This window comes from Lepidochelys kempii, chromosome 11 (genome assembly GCF_965140285.1).
Source record: "Lepidochelys kempii isolate rLepKem1 chromosome 11, rLepKem1.hap1, whole genome shotgun sequence".
Classification (NCBI taxonomy): domain Eukaryota; kingdom Metazoa; phylum Chordata; order Testudines; family Cheloniidae; genus Lepidochelys; species Lepidochelys kempii.
This window is the reverse complement of record NC_136390.1, coordinates 58,716,094-58,736,498: the sequence shown is the minus strand read 5'-3', so window position 1 is coordinate 58,736,498 and position 20,405 is coordinate 58,716,094. Positions and strand designations below refer to the sequence as shown.

General features: G+C 44.5%; 1 protein-coding gene across 4 annotated transcripts in view; it reads right to left on the bottom strand.

The window, feature by feature from the left end:
• The window catches only part of SPATS2L (spermatogenesis associated serine rich 2 like), a 146,268-nt gene that overhangs the window by 57,940 nt on the left and 67,923 nt on the right, over nucleotides 1–20,405 (bottom strand). For 3 of the 4 annotated variants that reach the window (XM_073306331.2, XM_073306330.2, XM_073306332.2), the window contains exons 3-4: nucleotides 10,457–10,518; nucleotides 7,243–7,317 (exon numbers count right to left, since the gene is read on the bottom strand). Coding sequence is in view for 1 of the 4 variants with exons in the window: in XM_073306328.2 (XP_073162429.1) it covers nucleotides 10,457–10,495 (39 nt within the window). In the remaining 3 variants the exon portion in view is untranslated. The remainder of the gene's footprint in view (nucleotides 1–7,242; nucleotides 7,318–10,456; nucleotides 10,519–20,405) is intronic. The other variant, XM_073306328.2, reaches the window with a different exon arrangement.

Below are 20,405 nucleotides of genomic sequence, written 5' to 3'. Positions count from 1 at the left end.
CACACCATTGTACAACTTGTAGGCCCACGTGCCTCATTTCCTTCCCCTCTGTCTTGGGGTCAGCCCTGTTGTTGATCCCACTCCTTCCCTAAAGCTTCTGGTTCTCCAAGTCCCATGAACTGACCCTGAGCTCCTCCCCATGCCCTTTCTGAGGTGCAGGATCTCAGGACTGTCCAACTTTTGGAAGCTTGGGCTGCTCTTCTCCCCTGAGCCTCGTTCTACCTTTTCCTTTTTCTCACCCTTTCCCCATGAGGTGGTTCTATTCTCCTCCTCTCTTGTATTGTTCCATCTAGGGTGGTCCAATTCTATCAACTCGGTTAAAAAAAAAGGATCCACTTGTTTATTAGTCTCTTCTTCTGTACTAATGAGTACTACATAAGAAGTCATGTTGTATGTGCCACTTTCCCTCATCTTACAGAGTTATGAAGAGGGTCAATGCACTGGGTGGGGGGGAAGGGAGGTGATCCCTATAGTGTGGTATTAAAACCTGCTATTTCCCTTCTCTCACTTGTGTTCCTCAGCTTGCCAAAATAATAGCTGATCATGTCCATTCTAAAGAACACAGCCCATGTCACTGCCAAAGCAGCAGCAGCACCACCTGCTACACTGGGAACACTGGGTTGCTACCAGAGCAGGAAGACAGCTCGCCCGGGCTGAGCCAGGCCAGACTCTCCCTCCTGGGACCATACCCCTAGACTTGGCACATGGCCCCAGCATCCCATCCCCCTCTCAGGGGGACCATATGGGGCAGCAGTTCCCAGCCAACTTCCCAGGAGAGAAGAGAGCCAAGCTGGGCTCCCCTACCCACCCTGGACCCTGCATATGGTGTCAGTAGTCTATCTACCACCCTGGGATAATAGCCTTTTCCTGATGCCAGCTAATGTAGTTAGTCCTGTAGCTCAAGTGGTAAAGTCTATGCTGAAGCTTCAGGGTATAATGATCCATGATGGGCTTTTACAGCTATACATACTGAAATTTGAGTGTCATCTTTTTCTTTAAAAAACCCCTAGGAAATTAAAGACAAAAACACTATGCTGCAAGAACAATATTCAGGTTGCAAAGTAATGCACTCAAAAGTTAGGAAATGCCAAATTTACAGTTGCCCCATCATCTTAATTTGGCCTCCATGTGCGTATGCATTACGCTAGTCTTTAATTACATGATCACTTGCTTTTTTTTCATAGAACCCAGTGTCTCATACACTGCACAGCATGGAAGCACCAGGGTTGCATGGGCAGCCAGAAATCTGGCATTTCTTAACTTTTGAATGCTTGGCTTCACAACCTACATTGTTTTTTAACAGATTTTGTACATAATAATGATGTTTGGGTTACAATTTTCACAATGATCTGCTTAAAGCGATTTAAGAATCCCACTCTCATCTGGGTATGATTTGATTCAGCTGCTGTACCACTCATACCTTTATGTTAATGAAGACAGCACTGTGTGAATTTTTGGGGGGAAAGAAATGCTCTTCGCAGTCTAATACTCTTGCATCACTGACATTCCATAATTTAGTTGTCATTTTTACGATCTGTTTTCTGTCAGCAAGCAGATGTGTCTCAAGTGTGACCACATTCTCATTGGATTATAATAGACTGGGTCAACTCAAGAGTTTTAAATTGAAACAAAACACTTTCATGCCTGGCGCTGGGATCTTGTCCTATGACATACATGTGTAGCAAGGGACAGAATAGTTTGAAACTATTTTTTATATGATTTCACATCAATAAGCATAGTAAATTAATTTTATTATACTTGTCACTGAAACACAGGATAAAAATTGGTACAAGAAATTGGAAATAGCTTGTTTCATAAGCACTGAAATAGCATTAATACCTGAGAGTCTACAAAAACAAACATTTACAGTTAGTCTATATTAATGCTGGTATGTCCTTGTTTTATTTGAGAGAACTCAGAATATTTTCCTATTCAACAGAACCCAACCATAAGATGAAAAAATATTAAAAGTAAGACTAACAGAAAGTCAAATATTTGTAATGACTCCATGAATCACCACAGAATCATAGATATGTAGAGCTGGAATGGACCTTGCTCATACAGTCCATGCTCATGCAGGACCATGTAAACCTAGACAATCTCTGACAAGTGTTTGTCAAAACCTGTTTGTAAAAACTCCAATGACAGGGGTTCCACAACCTTCCTTGGAGGCCTGTTCCAGTCCTTAACTATCTTTATAATTAGAAAGTTTTTCCTAACACCTAACCTAAATCTCTCTGGCTGTAGATTAAGCCCATTACTTATTGTCCTATCTGCAGTGGACATGGAAAACAATTGATCACTATCCTCTTTATAATGGTCCTTAACATACCGAACAAAACCACTGCACTACAAGAACATTATTCAGGTTGCAAAGTAAAGCACTCATAAGTTAGGAAATGCCAAATTTACAGTCAACCCTGCTATCTTAATTTGGCACCTTTGTGCTTATGCACTATTCAGCAGTCTTTAATTTCATAATCATCTGTCTTTATCTGGTCTAGATGTAAGGACTTCAAATATTTTTAATGATTCCATGTCATCATGTGGTTGCAGAACAGGCAGTCTAGGGCATTAAAGGGTTAGTTAACAAACTTGCTGAACCATTGACAATTAACGTGTTCCATCTTGGCAGATGAGATCAGCTGGGATGCTCTCGCTGACAGTAGCTACATTTGTACATTTGGGGCCTAGACACAGAGCAGATTTCCACATTGGTTTGAAGGAGCCTGAGTTTGCGAACCTTGAGATTATGCTGCAAGAGCTAACTACTCTGTGTTTCAGTTTAAACCACTCCCCTAAAAACAATCAAAACATAAAATACAAACCCCGAGTCCTACAAGTGAATGCACACAGACAGACCCCTGGATCCATACACAGTCCCATTTAAGACCCTGATTCAGCAAAGCACTTAACCGCATGCTTAACTGTAAGCAAGTGTTTAAGTCCTGTTGGTTTAAGTGCTTTGTTGTATAGACTTAAATACATGCTCAGAGTTAAGCATGTTTATGTGCGTTGTTGACTTTGGGCTTTAAGCATGTGCTTAACTTTAGACATGTGCTTAAGTCACACTGAAGTCAATGAGACTGAAGCACATGTTTAAAGGTTTTACAGAACCAGGGACCAAGTAAATGATGGTCCATGAAGGCACAGGGGTTTGTGCACACTAAGTAATATGCAGAACTGAACCCTAATTCAGGGATTACTGGGGATGTGCCAACAACCAGCAAAGAGCAGATGTGGCGACAAAATTCAGAAAAGGGGGAAAATGTTAGCAAGACCCTTCAAGGTAGCTAATTTCTACCCCAGTTTTATAAAGAACAAATCTTGTCAGACAAATTTAATTGTTTTTCATAGGATTTTTTTTAAATATGGGAAATCCTTCTGAAGACAATCCTGAATCAACTGAAAGAATAGTAAACTGATTTATTTTAAAGTAGGTACAGAACAACTGTTAACTTTGATGAGTGAGACATGCCCACAAAGGGCTGGAGGACACTGAAAATTTGGCCATACATGGCTTCTGTCCACCTAAGAACCTCATGGAAACAAGATGCATTTCTCATAAGGCTATCCCAATAATCCAATCTTGCAAATACATAAATATAGCATAAACTAGCAGTGAAAGCAGTCTAGTAGCAGTAAATGTCCATGTCTCCACCAGAAACCAATGCGGACATTTTCATTTATTCATTTGGATCCTTTGGGTTCCTGTCAAGTCTCGACTGGTCTCCAGGTAACTTTAACAATACTGCTGTTAACAAGCATTAGGCAGTAATTACTGCCTGTTTTCTTCTCTCTTTTCTACCCCCTCCCTCATGGCATCTTCCCCAAAGAGGAAGTTTTTGATGAATAAGTAACATCTCTGGGGTTCGCTGAGTTAGTTTATACACTCCTGACAAAATGACAAATTAAACTACTTAGCTGAAAGCTCATACTTCACTGCTGTTGTGAAACCTCTGTACATAGCTGCTACAATTCCCATGAGGAAAGTTACTACTATGGTCAATTAATTTAAAGTGTTCACTTACCATCCTGATATATGCCTGATCTTGATAACTAACAAGCCAGTTAACAACCAACTTTGTTTCAACCCCATTGAACAGTGCTAAAATTAATACTGGATTTTTTTTTCACTTTAGATATAAAATTAAACTCAATAGATTCTCCTAGATATGAGCTGAACTAATTTTTAAAATATGGGTATCTGAGAGTACAGAGGCATCTGTCTTCCATATTTATTTAATGCCATGCCAGTGACAAGGCTGTGCGGTTCAGACGAACGCCCCAGTTTTTGCAGTGGGATATTCTAGTGTGGACCCCTGCAGAGTTCTATTGGATTCCAGAGTCCAGGCATTTTAGCCATGGTGCAGGATATGATAACACTTTTATAGCAACCATTTTTTAAGGTCACGGATTACTCCTACAAAAGTCAAATTAAACAGAAATGTGCAGGTGCTGCGGCAGCTAGCATCTGACCCTAAATCAACGTGCACATTTCTCAGAGTAGAGGACTTTTCCAGCAGCTTAAGTATATGAATGAGTTTATCAACAAAAGAAAAGCTTTGATAGCATCCATACTCATTTGACATTTTTCTTCACTCAAAAAAACTGTTCATCACACTCGTGACACTGGATTGTTCGTTTCTGGTAAATACTGAGCAAATTCTGCTTCACACAGCAATAGGTCTTCAACAAATATTTTGGGTTTATGATAAAACCAAACATTTGGATGAATGGAATGAAACATTGGGACATTTCAGGTGAAAAAGAAAAGGACTTTCTCAGTAAAACTGGGTCACTCTAAGGATGGAAATCTATATATACACACTTTTTAAAGGCCTGATTCTTCAGCATCATTGAACACAAAGCCTGATCCAAAGCCCAGTAACATAACTGAAAGTCTTTTCATTGACTTCAATGACTTTGGATGAAGCCCACTGAAATCAACAGAAGCACATGAAACAGATGCTAAGTTAGGTCTTAAAAAGCCACAGTGAAATATAAAAATGAAAACTGTCTAACTTTTCAAAGGCTGGTTTCACTCTAAACACTTCTCTTACCACTTTCACTTGTGATGAGCTCTCTTCCACCCCTGCCATCTCACAGCCCTTTGTTCACATTCTTGTTACGTTTTAAATACCAGCAAATGTATCTAAATACATTTATTTGTTGTGCTTTATCACACAGACACACCTGTTTGGTACTGTGGATGCCTCTGATATTTTAAATGACAAAACAATCAAAACTAAACTGTGACCAAACCCTCAGAAAAATGTCAGCAAAACTCTACCCTCAACACAACCCCACAAGAGATATTTTGCCTCACCAAAACCTCCATTCCCCAGGAACAATTGCATCCATCTTGCGCTAACCTCTTCAGCTACCGGGAGCAACAGGAAGAAAAGGTGGGCCCTGGAGCATGCCCTGAAGGTTAAATAATCCTGACTATTTCAGATCAAGAACAAAGTGAGTCCCTGTCATGTATAATGGTCCTCTGCAAACTTCCCCTCGATTAAACCCAGCTTGAGCACCTCCACTGACCCATGCTGTGGTAGTACCATATGAACACACTACACATTCAGTTGTACCTTCTGTTCTCATTCCTTCCTGCTCAGGGGGCTCCATCACCCCAGAAACCGAGCGTCTGTTTCTTCAAGAGGGGTTCATTGGCAGTGCACTTTGCTTTAGTGTGAGTGTGAGTATAATAATTCTCCACTAAGGAATTAATATGGAGTTAAAGCAATGAGACAGAGCTGATTTTGGCCCAGTTTGCCCCAAATGTGATTAATTAAATCAGAACAGCTTTGGAATAGCACAACTGCAGCAGTCTTCACTAGCTATGCAAATTTTCATTAGGCTGCCTGGCTTTGCAGGCCAATGCTTACGCAAATCTCTCAGGAAAAAATGTTATACAATAAGATGTGTAACAGACTAAATGTACAAACTATTTTGGCTGAAACAGTAGGAATTATTTACAGAAATATCACAGTGTATCTCAGCAATGGTAACATTCACTCAGAACTCTGAAAATCAGGCCCTGATTATCATCTTTAGGAGCCCATATGTATTTAATAGCCTTACTTTAGGTACCTTGCTTTGAAAATTTTGGTCTTAGTCTCCAAACAACTTGTAAAATGGCAATAAAGATGGTATTTCCTAGAAGAAATTAGTGACTGGTCATGGAGACAGCACTCTTCAGGCGGATAGACACCATTTGGATTAACCATTTTTAAACCCACTACTGCTAAACCTCATGGGTTTTGGACTATATTTTGGTTGTGGGGAATGAAATGTAAAGCATGGAGAGCTTAGCCACAAGCCTGCAAAAAGTTACACACAAGAGTAAGTCTGTGTGTGCACACAATCTCTTTGACTTCATGTGAATTTTCACAGGATCAGGGCTTGGATACATAATATGATCTACCAGAGATGGGGTGGGAAGGAAGAATGCGGCGGGAAATGCACTGCTGTTTAGGTTTTGTAACTATTTTTATAATTTTTAACATAATTAATGGCAAAGGGTGCCCAAAGCTCAGGATAGGAGATTAAATAAATCATTATTGTTTTAGTTTTCTTCAGTTACGCATAAAATACCCAACAAAAAATAAATATCAGACTCATCACATTTATCCTGCTGCAGTGGGTGTTTATGACTGCTTCTTGCTTGATGAATTTTAGTTTTCTAAGTGGGAAAGGGGTATGACCTTGGGTTTTTTTATTAGATTGCACTAAAGATGTATAATAGTTTCTTATATCCACATCCTCTGGTGCATACAACTGGTGATCCAATTTATTTCTTAAAACTATATTTGTGAATAAAATTAAAATCAAGTCAGCCAGGCAAATTTGTTTTTTCTTTGCTCAGATTTCCAATATCTTATTGAATGACAACCTAGATATGCCTTTAGAATTGTCTGATAGAAACAGCTGAATTTGCTTGGTGTATTTTCAGCAAAATGAGATGTATCATGGCCATCATTTAGTGGGTCATTAAATTTTATCTTCCATAGTAGAAACAAGCAATAAGATGCAACTGCTGTTAACCTAGTTTTCCCTTGGCATGAGGATTTAGTAACAGTGAATGATAACGGAAAAACAGATATAAAAAAGTAACTATTTAATGTAATGTATTGATCCAGTAATTTTCTTGCTTTAAAAATCTGTACAAATATACAAGCAATGATTTTGAAAAAACAAACAACCAAACAAAAACCACTTGATACACCCAACATATAGTGCCTTATCTGGAGTAGCAGATATCTAGAGTCAGTGAGAGTTCTTCTTTTGTTTCTTCCAATGCTATACTTCTTCATTCTTAATTTAAGGCAAAACAGGAACCAATGAGTTGAAATTTAAGTCACATGGTAAATGATCATAACTTCTCGATTGATTCACTGAACTGGGTACTTGGAATTACTGTAAGTTGCCCGGCACGAAGAGATGGGATTTACTGACACAATTTTCCATTGACAAAGGCATTAAACACTGAGTACTTCAGACTATCAAGGTCTAAGGAAGGCACTCATTCATTGAAATACACATTCATATTGACATGCAAATTCTCGAGTATGATGAGTGTTCCACCAACCAATAAATATGAATTAAGGAAAACATGAATTCTGAAAAAACAGACCCACAAACTGTGCACATCAGAAAACTAATGATTCCCCATTGGGGGCTATAACGCAAAGAGGTTCAATATAAAGGAAAGGAAACATATTTGAAGAGAAGAAAACAGAAAGGGGAAGACAAAGTGCTAGAAAAGGGGAGAACACTCATCAGGAACTCATTCTCTCTTCTATACCAAATCTAAGCCAACACTGCATATGCTGTTTACTCACAAGCTCCATTGACATATAGTGGGCATGAGTTACTGTGTGACTATTCATCAGGCTCTCTCATTGATAATCTGTAATAGCTCACTCAGAAAGACTTTAGGATCAGCAGTTGTCCTGGTTCATCAAGCCTTTAGAAACTAAAGGCAATGTCTAAGTTACCTGCAAGTGAGGTGTATTACTTGAATGAAACGCTGATTACTCTATTTGTGAATGCTGAGATAAAATGGCAATATACCTAAACAGATGATTACTTGCTCCAGATTCCTATTTCTTCTCTCTGTTGCACAGTTTATATTATCCCTGAACTCTCTACCACTTTGTGGGACAGCTGCATTTACAGTACCATGGTTCCATGCATTTCTGGTGTCATATCACTTTTTCCTATTGCTGGTTCAACCAAATTGTTGAATTGCAGAACTGAACCTAGGACAAACTTTTCCTGTGATAAACAAATCATTTTACATCAGCTGGAAAAAAATGCTCATCCAGGAATCCAAACTCTCAAATTTATATTCTCTCTCTTTCCTTTGGCAACCTCAAGGATAAGAGAGTGACTTCACATTCTCACCAGCCTGAAGGGTATGCAATGGGCCACAGCTGTGTCTTATGATATGATGGGGCTTGTGCGTATTCTTCATTGTTGCATTGTCCCCTTTATTCTGGCTTCTTTCAAACTACTTTTTGAGCCAAGCTCTGCCCTTCTTTAGACCTTGTGCAACTCATGTGGAGGCAACAGGCTTAATGCTGCTATCACTGACACCTGTATTTAGTTGTATACCTGAAGTCACCTGTATATGCCTGGAGTATTTACCTGACAGCAATGTACACTACTGACTTTAACATGCACTTATTCCTGACTTGAACCTGTGTCACAGAAAGCCAGATTTGTCTTAATGAAACTACACACAGGGTATAAATCAGGCCACAATTTGGCCCTTTCTGCACTTCCCCAATTTAAAGCTCCACCTCACTTTTCCAAATAGTATCCCCCAAAATATTCTGATATTAAAGGGGCACTGCCAATCTGAACTTTTTCAAAATGATTAATTTCAAAAAAATCTAGTTTCTCTTGCAGCATTTTAAAAAAATTCTGTATTTTTTTCCTGCTTTCCTATTGGTATTGGCTAAGTCCTTCTAAGTAAAAAAAGAAACTGACTGACTATGGGCTAGATCCTCACTTTATGACCTGACCTGTGGCAGTGTGTAATTATGCTATCCCAGATGAAGACTGTGACTCCGAGAGTCAGACTGTCTCCTGGTCTTCTCTGTGCTACATGTAGGAAGTGTCCTGTCCTGAGTTTATACCAGGCACAGCATACATCATTTCCACCCATCACACATTGTGGGGAACAGAGACAGGACTCTATCCAGTCCTGCCTCTTCCTGCCCATCTGTGGTGGAGGAGAGATGTGAGTAGCAGCTCTGAGCCTTCTTCCCCTGCAGTGCTGAAACATGTGTACAGATAACCCATGCAAGAGAGTAATGATGTACCTTATAAAAAGAAAAGGAGTACCTGTGGCACCTTAGAGACTAACCAATTTATTTGAGCATAAGCTTCCGTGAGCTACAGCTCACTTCATTGGATGCATACTGTGGAAAGTACAGAAGACGTTTTTATACACACAAACAATGAAAAAATGGGTGATTATCACTACAAAAGGTTTTCTCTCCCCCCACCCCACTCTCCTGCTGGTAATAGCTTATGTAAAGTGATCACTCTCCTTACAATGTGTATGATAATCAAGGTGGGCCATTTCCAGCACAAATCCAGGTCTTCTCCCCCCTCCCCAATACCCCCCCCAATTATCATACACATTGTAAGGAGAGTGATCACTTTACATAAGCTATTACCAGCAGGAGAGTGGCGTGGGGGGAGAGAAAACCTTTTGTAGTGATAATCACCCATTTTTTCATGGTTTGTGTGTATAAAAACGTCTTCTGTACTTTCCACAGTATGCAGCCGATGAAGTGAGCTGTAGCTCACGAAAGCTTATGCTTAAATAAATTGGTTAGTCTCTAAGGGCCACAAGTACTCCTTTTCTTTTTGCAAATACAGACTAACACGGCTGTTACTCTGAAACCTGATGTACCTTATGGTCCTTGGTCCCTTACAAAGGGGTGCAGGACTAGTGAGAATCTACCACTAAGCAGAAGAAACAGTGAAATTGACTTATACATACACAGCACTGTCAAATGTACAAACTGATAAACAGGAAAAAAAATTTTTTGCTAACTTCTTAATCATCGTAACTTTAGACATTGGCTGTAACTATAGTAGGAACATCACTTTAAAACAGAAACATGATTTTCAAGGGAATGGTATCCCTTCATATGGCAGTAAGGGAGTTTTCGAGGGTGTGATGTCATGTATGGGAATAACAGAAATCTAAATCACAAATATTGCTTTCTCACAGAAAAATAAAGATATTTTTCTTCAGCCAACATTAAGACCTGACCCTACAAACACTTGTGTCTGTGCTTAACTTTATGTATGAAGTCAATTTATGGTAAAGTTAAGCATGTTGAATAGATATGTGCAGGATCAGGGGAGCAATAAATATGTAAATATAGTTTAGGATTATACAGATTGCACTGTACTAATTATTCGAGCCTACCTTTTCCTTGATATTTGCAGGAGAACTGATTTCTGCCATCTCTATTCAGATGAGAAAAGTCTCTGTGAAGAGGAGAAACATTAAGAAAAAGATTAATTTACAGGTTTAGTGATGACTTCTCACTAGAGGGCAGAACCTGCAAAGACTTACACATGAGCATAACTTTAAGCAGGTGAACAGTCTCGATGACATCCCGCGGGCAGGATGGGAAACTGGGTTGGACTTAAGGCTTCCTGAATGATCTCACACACACTCTCACCAACAACTTCTGCTGTGCATCACCCAAATTAGCTTTAAAAATGTGCTACATTATATTCTATAGCTCATTTGATGACCTACATCTGCTGTTTAATACCCTAAGAATGGCCAGTATGGATATAGACAGATGGAGGAATGATCCCCAATCTCCATCTTTTGCATCAAATTAATTGTTGCCATGCATCTTCAAAGCTTTAAACACAGGGTATATCTAGGGCATATTCAATTGCTCATATTTTGTTGGTCAGCAGTGGTCTTTGTTTTTGCCAAAATAGGGTTCCATAATCTACAAAATCCAGTCTTAATAAGCTGATGCATCTTGGAAATGCTCGGAGGCACAGCTGAAAAGTACTCCATGGCTGAGCTCTCCAAAGCCAGTGAGGGGATTTAGCCATATAACTCCCATTAAAATTAATGGTGGCTGTGTGGCTAAATCTTTATCTCCATATTTAATCTCCATATTTGGGGTCGGGAAGGAATTTTCCTCCAGGGCAGATTGGAAGGCCCTGGAGGTTTTTCGCCTTCCTCTGTAGCATGGGGCACGGGTCACTTGCTGGAGGATTCTCTGCTCCTTGAGGTCTTCAAACTACAATTTGAGGACTTCAATAGCACAGATATAGGTGTGAGGTCTTTTTTAGGAGTGGTGGGTGAAATTCTGTGGCCTGCATTGTGCAGGAGGTCAGACTAGATGATCATAATGGTCCCTTCTGACCTAAATATCTATGAATCTATGAATCTATGAAATCTCCAAATCTGCTTTGAAAATCTCAGCCTAGGAATGGAATATGCCTGTGGTTACAGATGCCAGTGGTGCTCTTTCATTTACACATCCACTTAATTAAAACAGACCATAATTGCACACACACACAACACAGGACTGAAAGAGGGATGGGAGTTTGAAGGCTATGTCTACATTTCAAACGCTACAGGCAGGGCCGCTGTAAAGCTTCAGTGTAGACACTCACTACAGCGACAGGAGGGGTTCTCCCATCATTGTAGGTAATTCACCTCCCTGAGGGTATGTCTACACTACGAAATTAGGTCAAATTTATAGAAGTCGGTTTTTTAGAAATCGGTTTTATATATTCGAGTGTGTGTGTCCCCACAGAAAATGCTCTAAGTGCATTAAGTGCATTAACTCGGCGGAGTGCTTCCACAGTACCGAGGCAAGCGTCGACTTCCGGAGCGTTGCACTGTGGGTAGCTATCCCACAGTTCCCGCAGTCTCCGCTGCCCATTGGAATTCTGGGTTGAGATCCCAATGCCTGATGGGGCTAAAACATTGTCGCGGGTGGTTCTGGGTACATATTGTCAGGCCCCCGTTCCCTCCCTCCCCCCGTGAAAGCAAGGGCAGACAATCATTTCGCGCCTTTTTTCCTGAGTTACCTGTGCAGACGCCATACCACGGCAAGCATGGAGCCCGCTCAGGTAACCGTCACCCTATGTCTCCTGGGTGCTGGCAGACGCGGTACGGCATTGCTACACAGTAGCAGCAACCCCTTGCCTTGTGGCAGCAGACGGTACAGTACGACTGGTAGCCGTCATCGTCATGTCTGAGGTGCTCCTGGTCGCCTCTGTGAGGTCGATCAGGAGCACCTGGGCAGACATGGGCGCAGGGACTAAATTTGGAGTGACTTGACCAGGTCATTCTCTTTAGTCCTGCAGTCAGTCCTATTGAACCGTCTTATGGTGAGTGGGCAGGCGATACAGACTGCTAGCAGTCGTACTGTACCATCTTCTGCCGAGCAGCCATGAGATGTGGATGGCATGCAGTCCTTCTGCACCGTCTGCTGCCAGCCAAAGATGTAAAAGATAGATGGAGTGGATCAAAACAAGAAATAGACCAGATTTGTTTTGTACTCATTTGCTTCCACCCCCTCCCCTGTCTAGGGGACTCATTCTTCTAGATCACACTGCAGTCACTTACAGAGAAGGTGCAGCGAGGTAAATCTAGCCATGTATCAATCAGAGGCCAGGCTAACCTTCTTGTTCCAATAAGGACAATAACTTAGGTGCACCATTTCTTATTGGAACCCTCCGTGAAGTCCTGCCTGAAATACTCCTTGATGTAAAGCCACCCCCTTTGTTGATTTTAGTTCCCTGAAGCCAACCCTGTAAGCGCCCCTCCCAGCGTCAGAGCAATGGCAAACAATCGGGCATCTGAGAATGCTGTCCAGAGCACTCACAATGGAGCACTCTGATGGGGCTAAAACATTGTCGCGGGTGGTTCTGGGTACGTGTCGTCAGGCCCCCATTCTCTCCCTCCCTCCGTGAAAGCAAGGGCAGACAATCATTTCGCGCCTTTTTTCATGAGTTACCTGTGCAGACGCCATACCACGGCAAGCATGGAGCCAGCTCAGGTAACCGTCACCCTATGTCTCCTGGGTGCTGGCAGACGCGGTACGGCTTTGCTGCACAGTAGCAGCAATCCATTGCCTTCTGGCAGCAGACGGTGCAATACGATTGGTAGTCGTCCTCGTCGTGTCCGAGGTGTTCCTGGCCACGTTGGCTGGGAGCGCCTGGGCAGACATGGGTGCAGGGACTAAATTTGGAGTGACTTGACCAGGTCATTCTCTTTAGTCCTGCAGTCAGTCCTATTGAACCGTCTTATGGTGAGCGGGCAGGCGATACGGACTGCTAGCAGTCGTACTGTACCATCTTCTGCCAGGCAGGCAAGAGATGAGGATTGCTAGCAGTCGTATTGTACCATCTTATGCCAGGCAGGCAAGAGATGAAGATGGCTAGCAGTCGTACTGTACCATCTTCTGCCGAGCAGCCATGAGATGTGGATGGCATGCAGTCCTTCTGCACCGTCTGCTGCCAGCCAAAGATGTAAAAGATAGATGGAGTGGGTCAGAACAAGAAATAGACCAGATTTGTTTTGTACTCATTTGCCTCCTCCCCGTCTAGATCACACTGCAGTCACTCGCAGAGAAGGTGCAGCGAGGTAAATCTAGCCATGTATCAATCAGAGGCCAGGCTAACCTTCTTGTTCCAATAAGGACAATAACTTAGGTGCACCATTTCTTATTGGAATCCTCCGTGCAGTCCTGCCTGAAATACTCCTTGATGTACAGGCACACCCTTTGTTGATTTTAGCTCCCTGAAGCCAACCCTGTAAGCCGTGTCGTCAGTCGCCCCTCCCTCCGTCAGAGCAACGGCAGACAATCGTTCCGCGCCTTTTTTCTGTGCGGACGCCATACCAAGGCAAGCATGGAGGCCGCTCAGCTCACTTTGGCAATTAGGAGCACATTAACCACCACACGCATTATCCAGCAGTATATGCAGCACCAGAACATGGCAACGCAATACCGGGTGAGGAGGCGACGTCAGCGCGGTCCCGTGAGTGATCAGGACATGGACACAGATTTCTCTGAAAGCATGGGCCCTAACAATGCATGCATCATGGTGCTAATGGGGCAGGTTCATGCTGTGGAACGCCGATTCTGGGCTCGGGAAACAAGCACAGACTGGTGGGACCGCATAGTGTTGCAGGTCTGGGACGATTCCCAGTGGCTGCGAAACTTTCGCATGCGTAGGGGCACTTTCATGGAACTTTGTGACTTGCTTTCCCCTGCCCTGAAGCGCATGAATACCAAGATGAGAGCAGCCCTCACAGTTGAGAAGCGAGTGGCGATAGCCCTGTGGAAGCTTGCAACGCCAGACAGCTACCGGTCAGTTGGGAATCAATTTGGAGTGGGCAAATCTACTGTGGGGGCTGCTGTGATGCAAGTAGCTCACGCAATCAAAGATCTGCTGATATCAAGGGTAGTGACCCTGGGAAATGTGCAGGTCATAGTGGATGGCTTTGCTGCAATGGGATTCCTTAACTGTGGTGGGGCTATAGACGGAACCCATATCCCTATCTTGGCACCGGAGCACCAAGCCGCCGAGTACATAAACCGCAAGGGGTACTTTTCGATAGTGCTGCAAGCTCTGGTGGATCACAAGGGACGTTTCACCAACATCAACGTGGGATGGCTGGGAAAGGTGCATGATGCTCGCATCTTCAGGAACTCTGGTCTGTTTCAAAAGCTGCAGGAAGGGACTTTATTCCCAGACCAGAAAATAACTGTTGGGGATGTTGAAATGCCTATATGTATCCTTGGGGACCCAGCCTGCCCCTTAATGCCATGGCTCATGAAGCCGTACACAGGCAGCCTGGACAGTAGTCAGGAGCTGTTCAACTACAGGCTGAGCAAGTGCAGAATGGTGGTAGAATGTGCATTTGGACGTTTAAAGGCGCGCTGGCGCAGTTTACTGACTCGCTTAGACCTCAGCGAAACCAATATTCCCACTGTTATTACTGATTGCTGTGTGCTCCACAATATCTGTGAGAGTAAGGGGGAGACGTTTATGGCGGGGTGGGAGGTTGAGGCATATCGCCTAGCTGCTGGTTAGGCGCAGCCAGACACCAGGGCGGTTAGAAGAGCACAGGAGGGCGTGGTACACATCAGAGAAGCTTTGAAAACCAGTTTCATGACTGGCCAGGCTACGGTGTGAAAGTTCTGTTTGTTTCTCCTTGATGAAACCTCCCGCCCCTTGGTTCACTCTACTTCCCTGTAAGCTAACCACCCTCCCATCCTCCCTTTAATCATTGCTTGCAGAGGCAATAAAGTCATTGCTGCTTCACAGTCATGCATTCGTTATTCATTCATCACACAAATAGGGAGATGACTACCAAGGTATCCCAGGAGGGGTGGTGGAGGAGGGAAGGAAAATGCCACACAGCACTTTAAGCACAGCACTTTAAAAGTTTACAACTTTAAAATTTATTGAATGACAGCCTTCTTTTTTTTGGGCAATCCTCTGTGGTGGAGTGGCTGGTTGGCCGGAGGCCCCCCCACCGCGTTCTTGGGCGTCTGGGTGGGGAGGCTATGGAACTTGGGGAGGAGGGCGGTTGGTTACAGAGGGGCAGCAGTGGCAGTCTGTGCTCCAGCTGCCTTTGCTGCAGCTCAACCATACACTGGAGCATACTGGTTTGGTCCTGCAGCAGCCTCAGCATTGAATCCTGCCTCCTCTCATCATGCTGCCGCCACATTTGAGCTTCAGTCCTGTCTTCAGCCCGCCACTTACTCTCTTCAGCCCTCCACCTCTCCTCCCGGTCATTTTGTGCTTTCCTGCACTCTGACATTATTTGCCTCCACGCATTCGTCTGTGCTCTGTCAGTGTGGGAGGACAGCATGAGCTCGGAGAACATTTCATCGCGAGTGCGTTTTTATTTCTTTCTAAGCTTCACTAGCCTCTGGGAAGGAGAAGATCCTGTGATCATTGAAACACATGCAGCTGGTGGAGAAAAGAAAAGGGACAGCGGTATTTAAAAAGAGACATTTTATAAAACAGTCGCTACACTCTTTCAGGGTAAACCTTGCTGTTAACATTACATACATAGCACATGTGCTTTCGTTACAAGGTCGCATTTTGCCTCCTCCCACCGCGTGACTACCCCCTCAACCTTCCCCCCTCCCTGTGGCTAACAGCGGGGAACATTTCTGTTTAGCCACAGGCAAACAGCCCAGCAGGAATGGACTCCTCTGAGTGTCCCCTGAAGAAAAGCACTCTATTTCAACCAGGTGACCATGAATTGTATCTCACTCTCCTGAGGATAACACAGAGAGAGAAAGAACGGATTTTGGTTGAATGCCAGCAAACATACACTGCAATGCTTTGTTCTACAGTGATTCCCGAGTACGTGTTACTGGCCTGGAGTGGTAAAGTGTCCTACCATGAAGGACGAAATAAGGCTGCCCTCCCCAGAAACCTTTTGCAAAGGCTTTAGGACTACATCTAGGAGAACCGCAAATGCCAGGGCAAAGTAATCCTTTCACATGCTTGCTTTTAAACCATGTATAGCATTTTAAAAGGTACACTCACCAGAGGTCCCTTCTCCGCCTGCTGGGTCCAGGAGGCAGCCTTGGGTGGGTTCAGGGGGGTACTGGCTCCAGGTCTAGGGTGAGAAACAGTTCCTGGCTGTCGGGAAAACCGGTTTCTCTGCTTGCTTGCTGTGAGCTATCTACAACCTCCTCCTCCTCCTCATCTTCTTCGTCCCCAAAACCTACTTCCGTATTGCCTCCATCTCCATTGAAGGAGTCAAACAACACGGCTGGGGTAGTGGTGGCTGAACCCCCTAAAATGGCATGCAGCTCATCATAGAAGCGGCATGTTTGGGGCTCTGACCCAGAGCGGCTGTTCGCCTCTCTGGTTTTCTGGTAGGCTTGCCTCAGCTCCTTCAGTTTCACGCGGCACTGCTTCGGGTCCCTGTTATGGCCTCTGTCCTTCATGCCCTGGGAGATTTTGACAAAGGTTTTGGCATTTCGAAAACTGGAACGGAGTTCTGATAGCACGGATTCCTCTCCCCAAACAGCGATCAGATCCCGTACCTCCCGTTCGGTCCATGCTGGAGCTCTTTTGCGATTCTGGGACTCCATCATGGTCACCTGTGCTGATGAGCTCTGCATGGTCACCTGCAGCTTGCCAAGCTGGCCAAACAGGAAATGAGATTCAAAAGTTCGCGGTTCTTTTCCTGTCTACCTGGCCAGTGCATCTGAGTTGAGAGTGCTGTCCAGAGCGGTCAGAATGGAGCACTCTGGGATAGCTCCCGGAGGCCAATACCATCGAATTGTGTCCACAGTACCCCAAATTCGAGCGGGCAACGTCGATTTAAGCGCTAATCCACTTGTCAGGGGTGGAGTAAGGATATCGATTTTAAGAGCCCTTTAAGTCGAAATAAAGGGCTTCATTGTGTGGACGGGTGCAGGTTTAAATCGATTTAACGCTGCTAAATTCGACCTACAGTCCTAGTGTAGACCAGGGCTGAGAGGCAGTAGCTAGGTCGACAGAAGAATTCTTTCATCCACTTAGCACAGTCTATACCAGGAGTTAGGTCAGTTTAACTAACTTGAGACGCAGCTATGCTGATGTAAGTTTTCAGTGTAGACCAGTCCTAATGGTCTAATCCTGCTTCCACTGCAGTCATTTGCCTCTGATTTCAGTAGGGGACAGAACTGGACTTTACATTTCAAAACAAGTCCTACAAAATACATATATACATACAAATAAGTGTTTTGGTAGAGGAGAATTTAATTATAACAAGGGCTTGGCCATAGGGAATAAGAGCTTGATCACTCACAAAATCCCTATTCCAGACTGTATTATACATTTATAAGAAAACAAATGGGAAGGAAGCATTTTCCATTTTCCAGTCTTTCAAGCAGTAACATTCCCTTCCCCCTACCTCCCTTTCTTCCTGTTCCAGCCCTTTGTTTGTTTTCCAGATTTCCCATAATTTTACTAAGGGCATGGCTACACTTGCAGATGTAGAGCGCTGTGAGTTAAACCCGCCTTCGGAGAGCGCAGTAGGGAAAGCGCTGCAGTCTGTCCACACTGACAGCTGCAAGTGCACTGGTGGGGGCACATTTGCGGCACTTGCAGCAGCATTGGGAACGGTGCATTATGGACAGCTATCCCACACAGCACCTCTTCCCTTCCTGGCGCTGTGGCATGTGGGAAGGGGGCGGGGAGTGTGGGGCATTCTGGGTCCTGTCCCAATGCCCCGTGATGCATCGGTTCACATCCCAGTATTCCCTGTGCTTCCGTCCACATTTGGCGCCATCTTTCAACGGTTTTTGTACTGTGTGCTCTTGTCTTCCTTTTCGGTCTGCGGGAATGGAGCCCGAACTGCTGAGGAGTATGCTGACGAGTCTTGCCAGCATGTCACGTTTGGCAGTTGAGTTATTCCTTAAGATCCAAAGTGACAGTGAAGACTCCGATGATGATATTGACTCGAGTAACGCAAAATGACATGAGTTTGCTTGTGGCATTCACGAACATGTTCACCACTGTGGAACGCCGCTTTTGGGCTCGGGAAACAAGCACTGAGTGGTGGGATCACATCATCATGCAAGTCTGGGATGACGAGCAGTGGCTGCAGAATTTTCAGATGAGAAAAGCCACTTTCATGGGACTGTGTGAGGAGCTCGCCCCCACCCTGCAGCGCAAGGACACGAGATTGAGAGCTGCCCTGACAGCGGAGAAGCAGGTGGCTATTGCAATCTGGAAGCTGGCAACTCCAGACAGCTACTGATCAGTCGCTAACCAGTTTGGAGTGGGGAAGTCGACCGTTGGAATCGTGTTGATGCAAGTTTGCAGGGCCATTAATCACATCCTGCTCAGAAGAACTGTGACTCCGGGTAACGTGCATGACATTGTGGCTGGTTTTGCACAAATGGGTTTCCCTAACTGCGGAGGGGCAATAGATGGGACACATATTCCAATTCTGGCACCAGCCCACCTAGCCTCCGAGCGCGTTAATCGGAAGGGGTATTTCTCTATGGCTCTCCAGGCGCTTGTGGATCACTGTGGGCGTTTCACTGACATTAACGCAGGCTTTCCCAGAAAGGTGCATGATGCACGCATCTTTCGTAACAGAGTCCTGTTCAGGAAGCTGCACCTGCCATAACATTTGTGAAGGGAAGGGTGAAAGATTCACTCAGGCATGGAACTTGGAGGTTCAACACTTGGAGGCTGAATTTGAACAGCCAGAGAGCTGGGCTATTAGAGGGGCCCAGCACAGGGCTGCAAGGATTAGGGATGCCTTGAGGGAGCAATTTGAGGCTGAAAGCCAACAGTAACGTCTGGTGTGGTGCCCTGCACGGGAGTGAAGTGCAATAGGAATCTGTGTTTGCTACGTATGATACACTGACGAGCGGTGCCTATTGCTTTCCTGGGCTAAGGTTTCTTTTACGTTATGCAATAATAAAGAATGTTTTCAAAGCCAAAAAATCAATTTATTGAAAAGAAACACAAAGGGCAAGGAGGTGGGGTGGGGTGGGGAATGGTACAATCACAGATTTGTATATGTCCTGTCTGGAGTGCTGTGCAATGCCTGCTGCCCTTCAGGATGGCTATACTGCATGGTGATGGGGGTTGAGCGCAGTGGGTAAGGCTCGTAGTTTTCAGGACTGGGTGGTGAAGCTACAGGTGTTGGAGGCAATGGGTGGCGGTAAGAACCCGGATGTTGGGGAAAGTGGCTTGGCGGTGACATGATGGCACAAGGGAAAGAGTTTTGGGACAAGGGCTGCACGGGGTGGGGCGGGCGTGGTAGTGCTCTGCCTGCATGGCTACGAGCGCCTGGATCGAGTCCGCTTGGCGCTCCATGATGCTTGTCAGCCGCTCCGTGCTGTGGTGCCGGCGATCCGCATTCTGCTCGCGGACCCTCCTTTCACTCCCCCGCCACTCCTGCACCTTTTTATTTTCATTACTTGAATGCTGCATGACTTCATGCAACATGTCCTCTTTGCTTCTACGTGGCCTCTTCCTGATTCTTTGCAGCCTCTCAACCATTGATAACATGGACGGCTGAGATCTCAAGATTGCATCTGTGAAGGCAAAATGCAACACTTAACAGAGGCAGCATTGTTCACACCAGACAGATCAATGATTCCCCCATACTCAAGGGCAAGCACAGTGTACACAAGAGCATAATTTGCCCATCCCACAGCAAGCGCACATAACCCATTGGAGCCCCAAAATGGTGAGTGAGCACAGGGTCAAGCGTGACTGATTGTTTCACAGCTGTACTGTCCTCTGGGTTTCTGTGCCTTGGGGAGAGAAAACAGCGGCAGGGGGCCCCCATACTGAACACTGTCCCCACATTTTCCAAAGGAGTTCGTCCTGAAAGATATCTCGCTGCT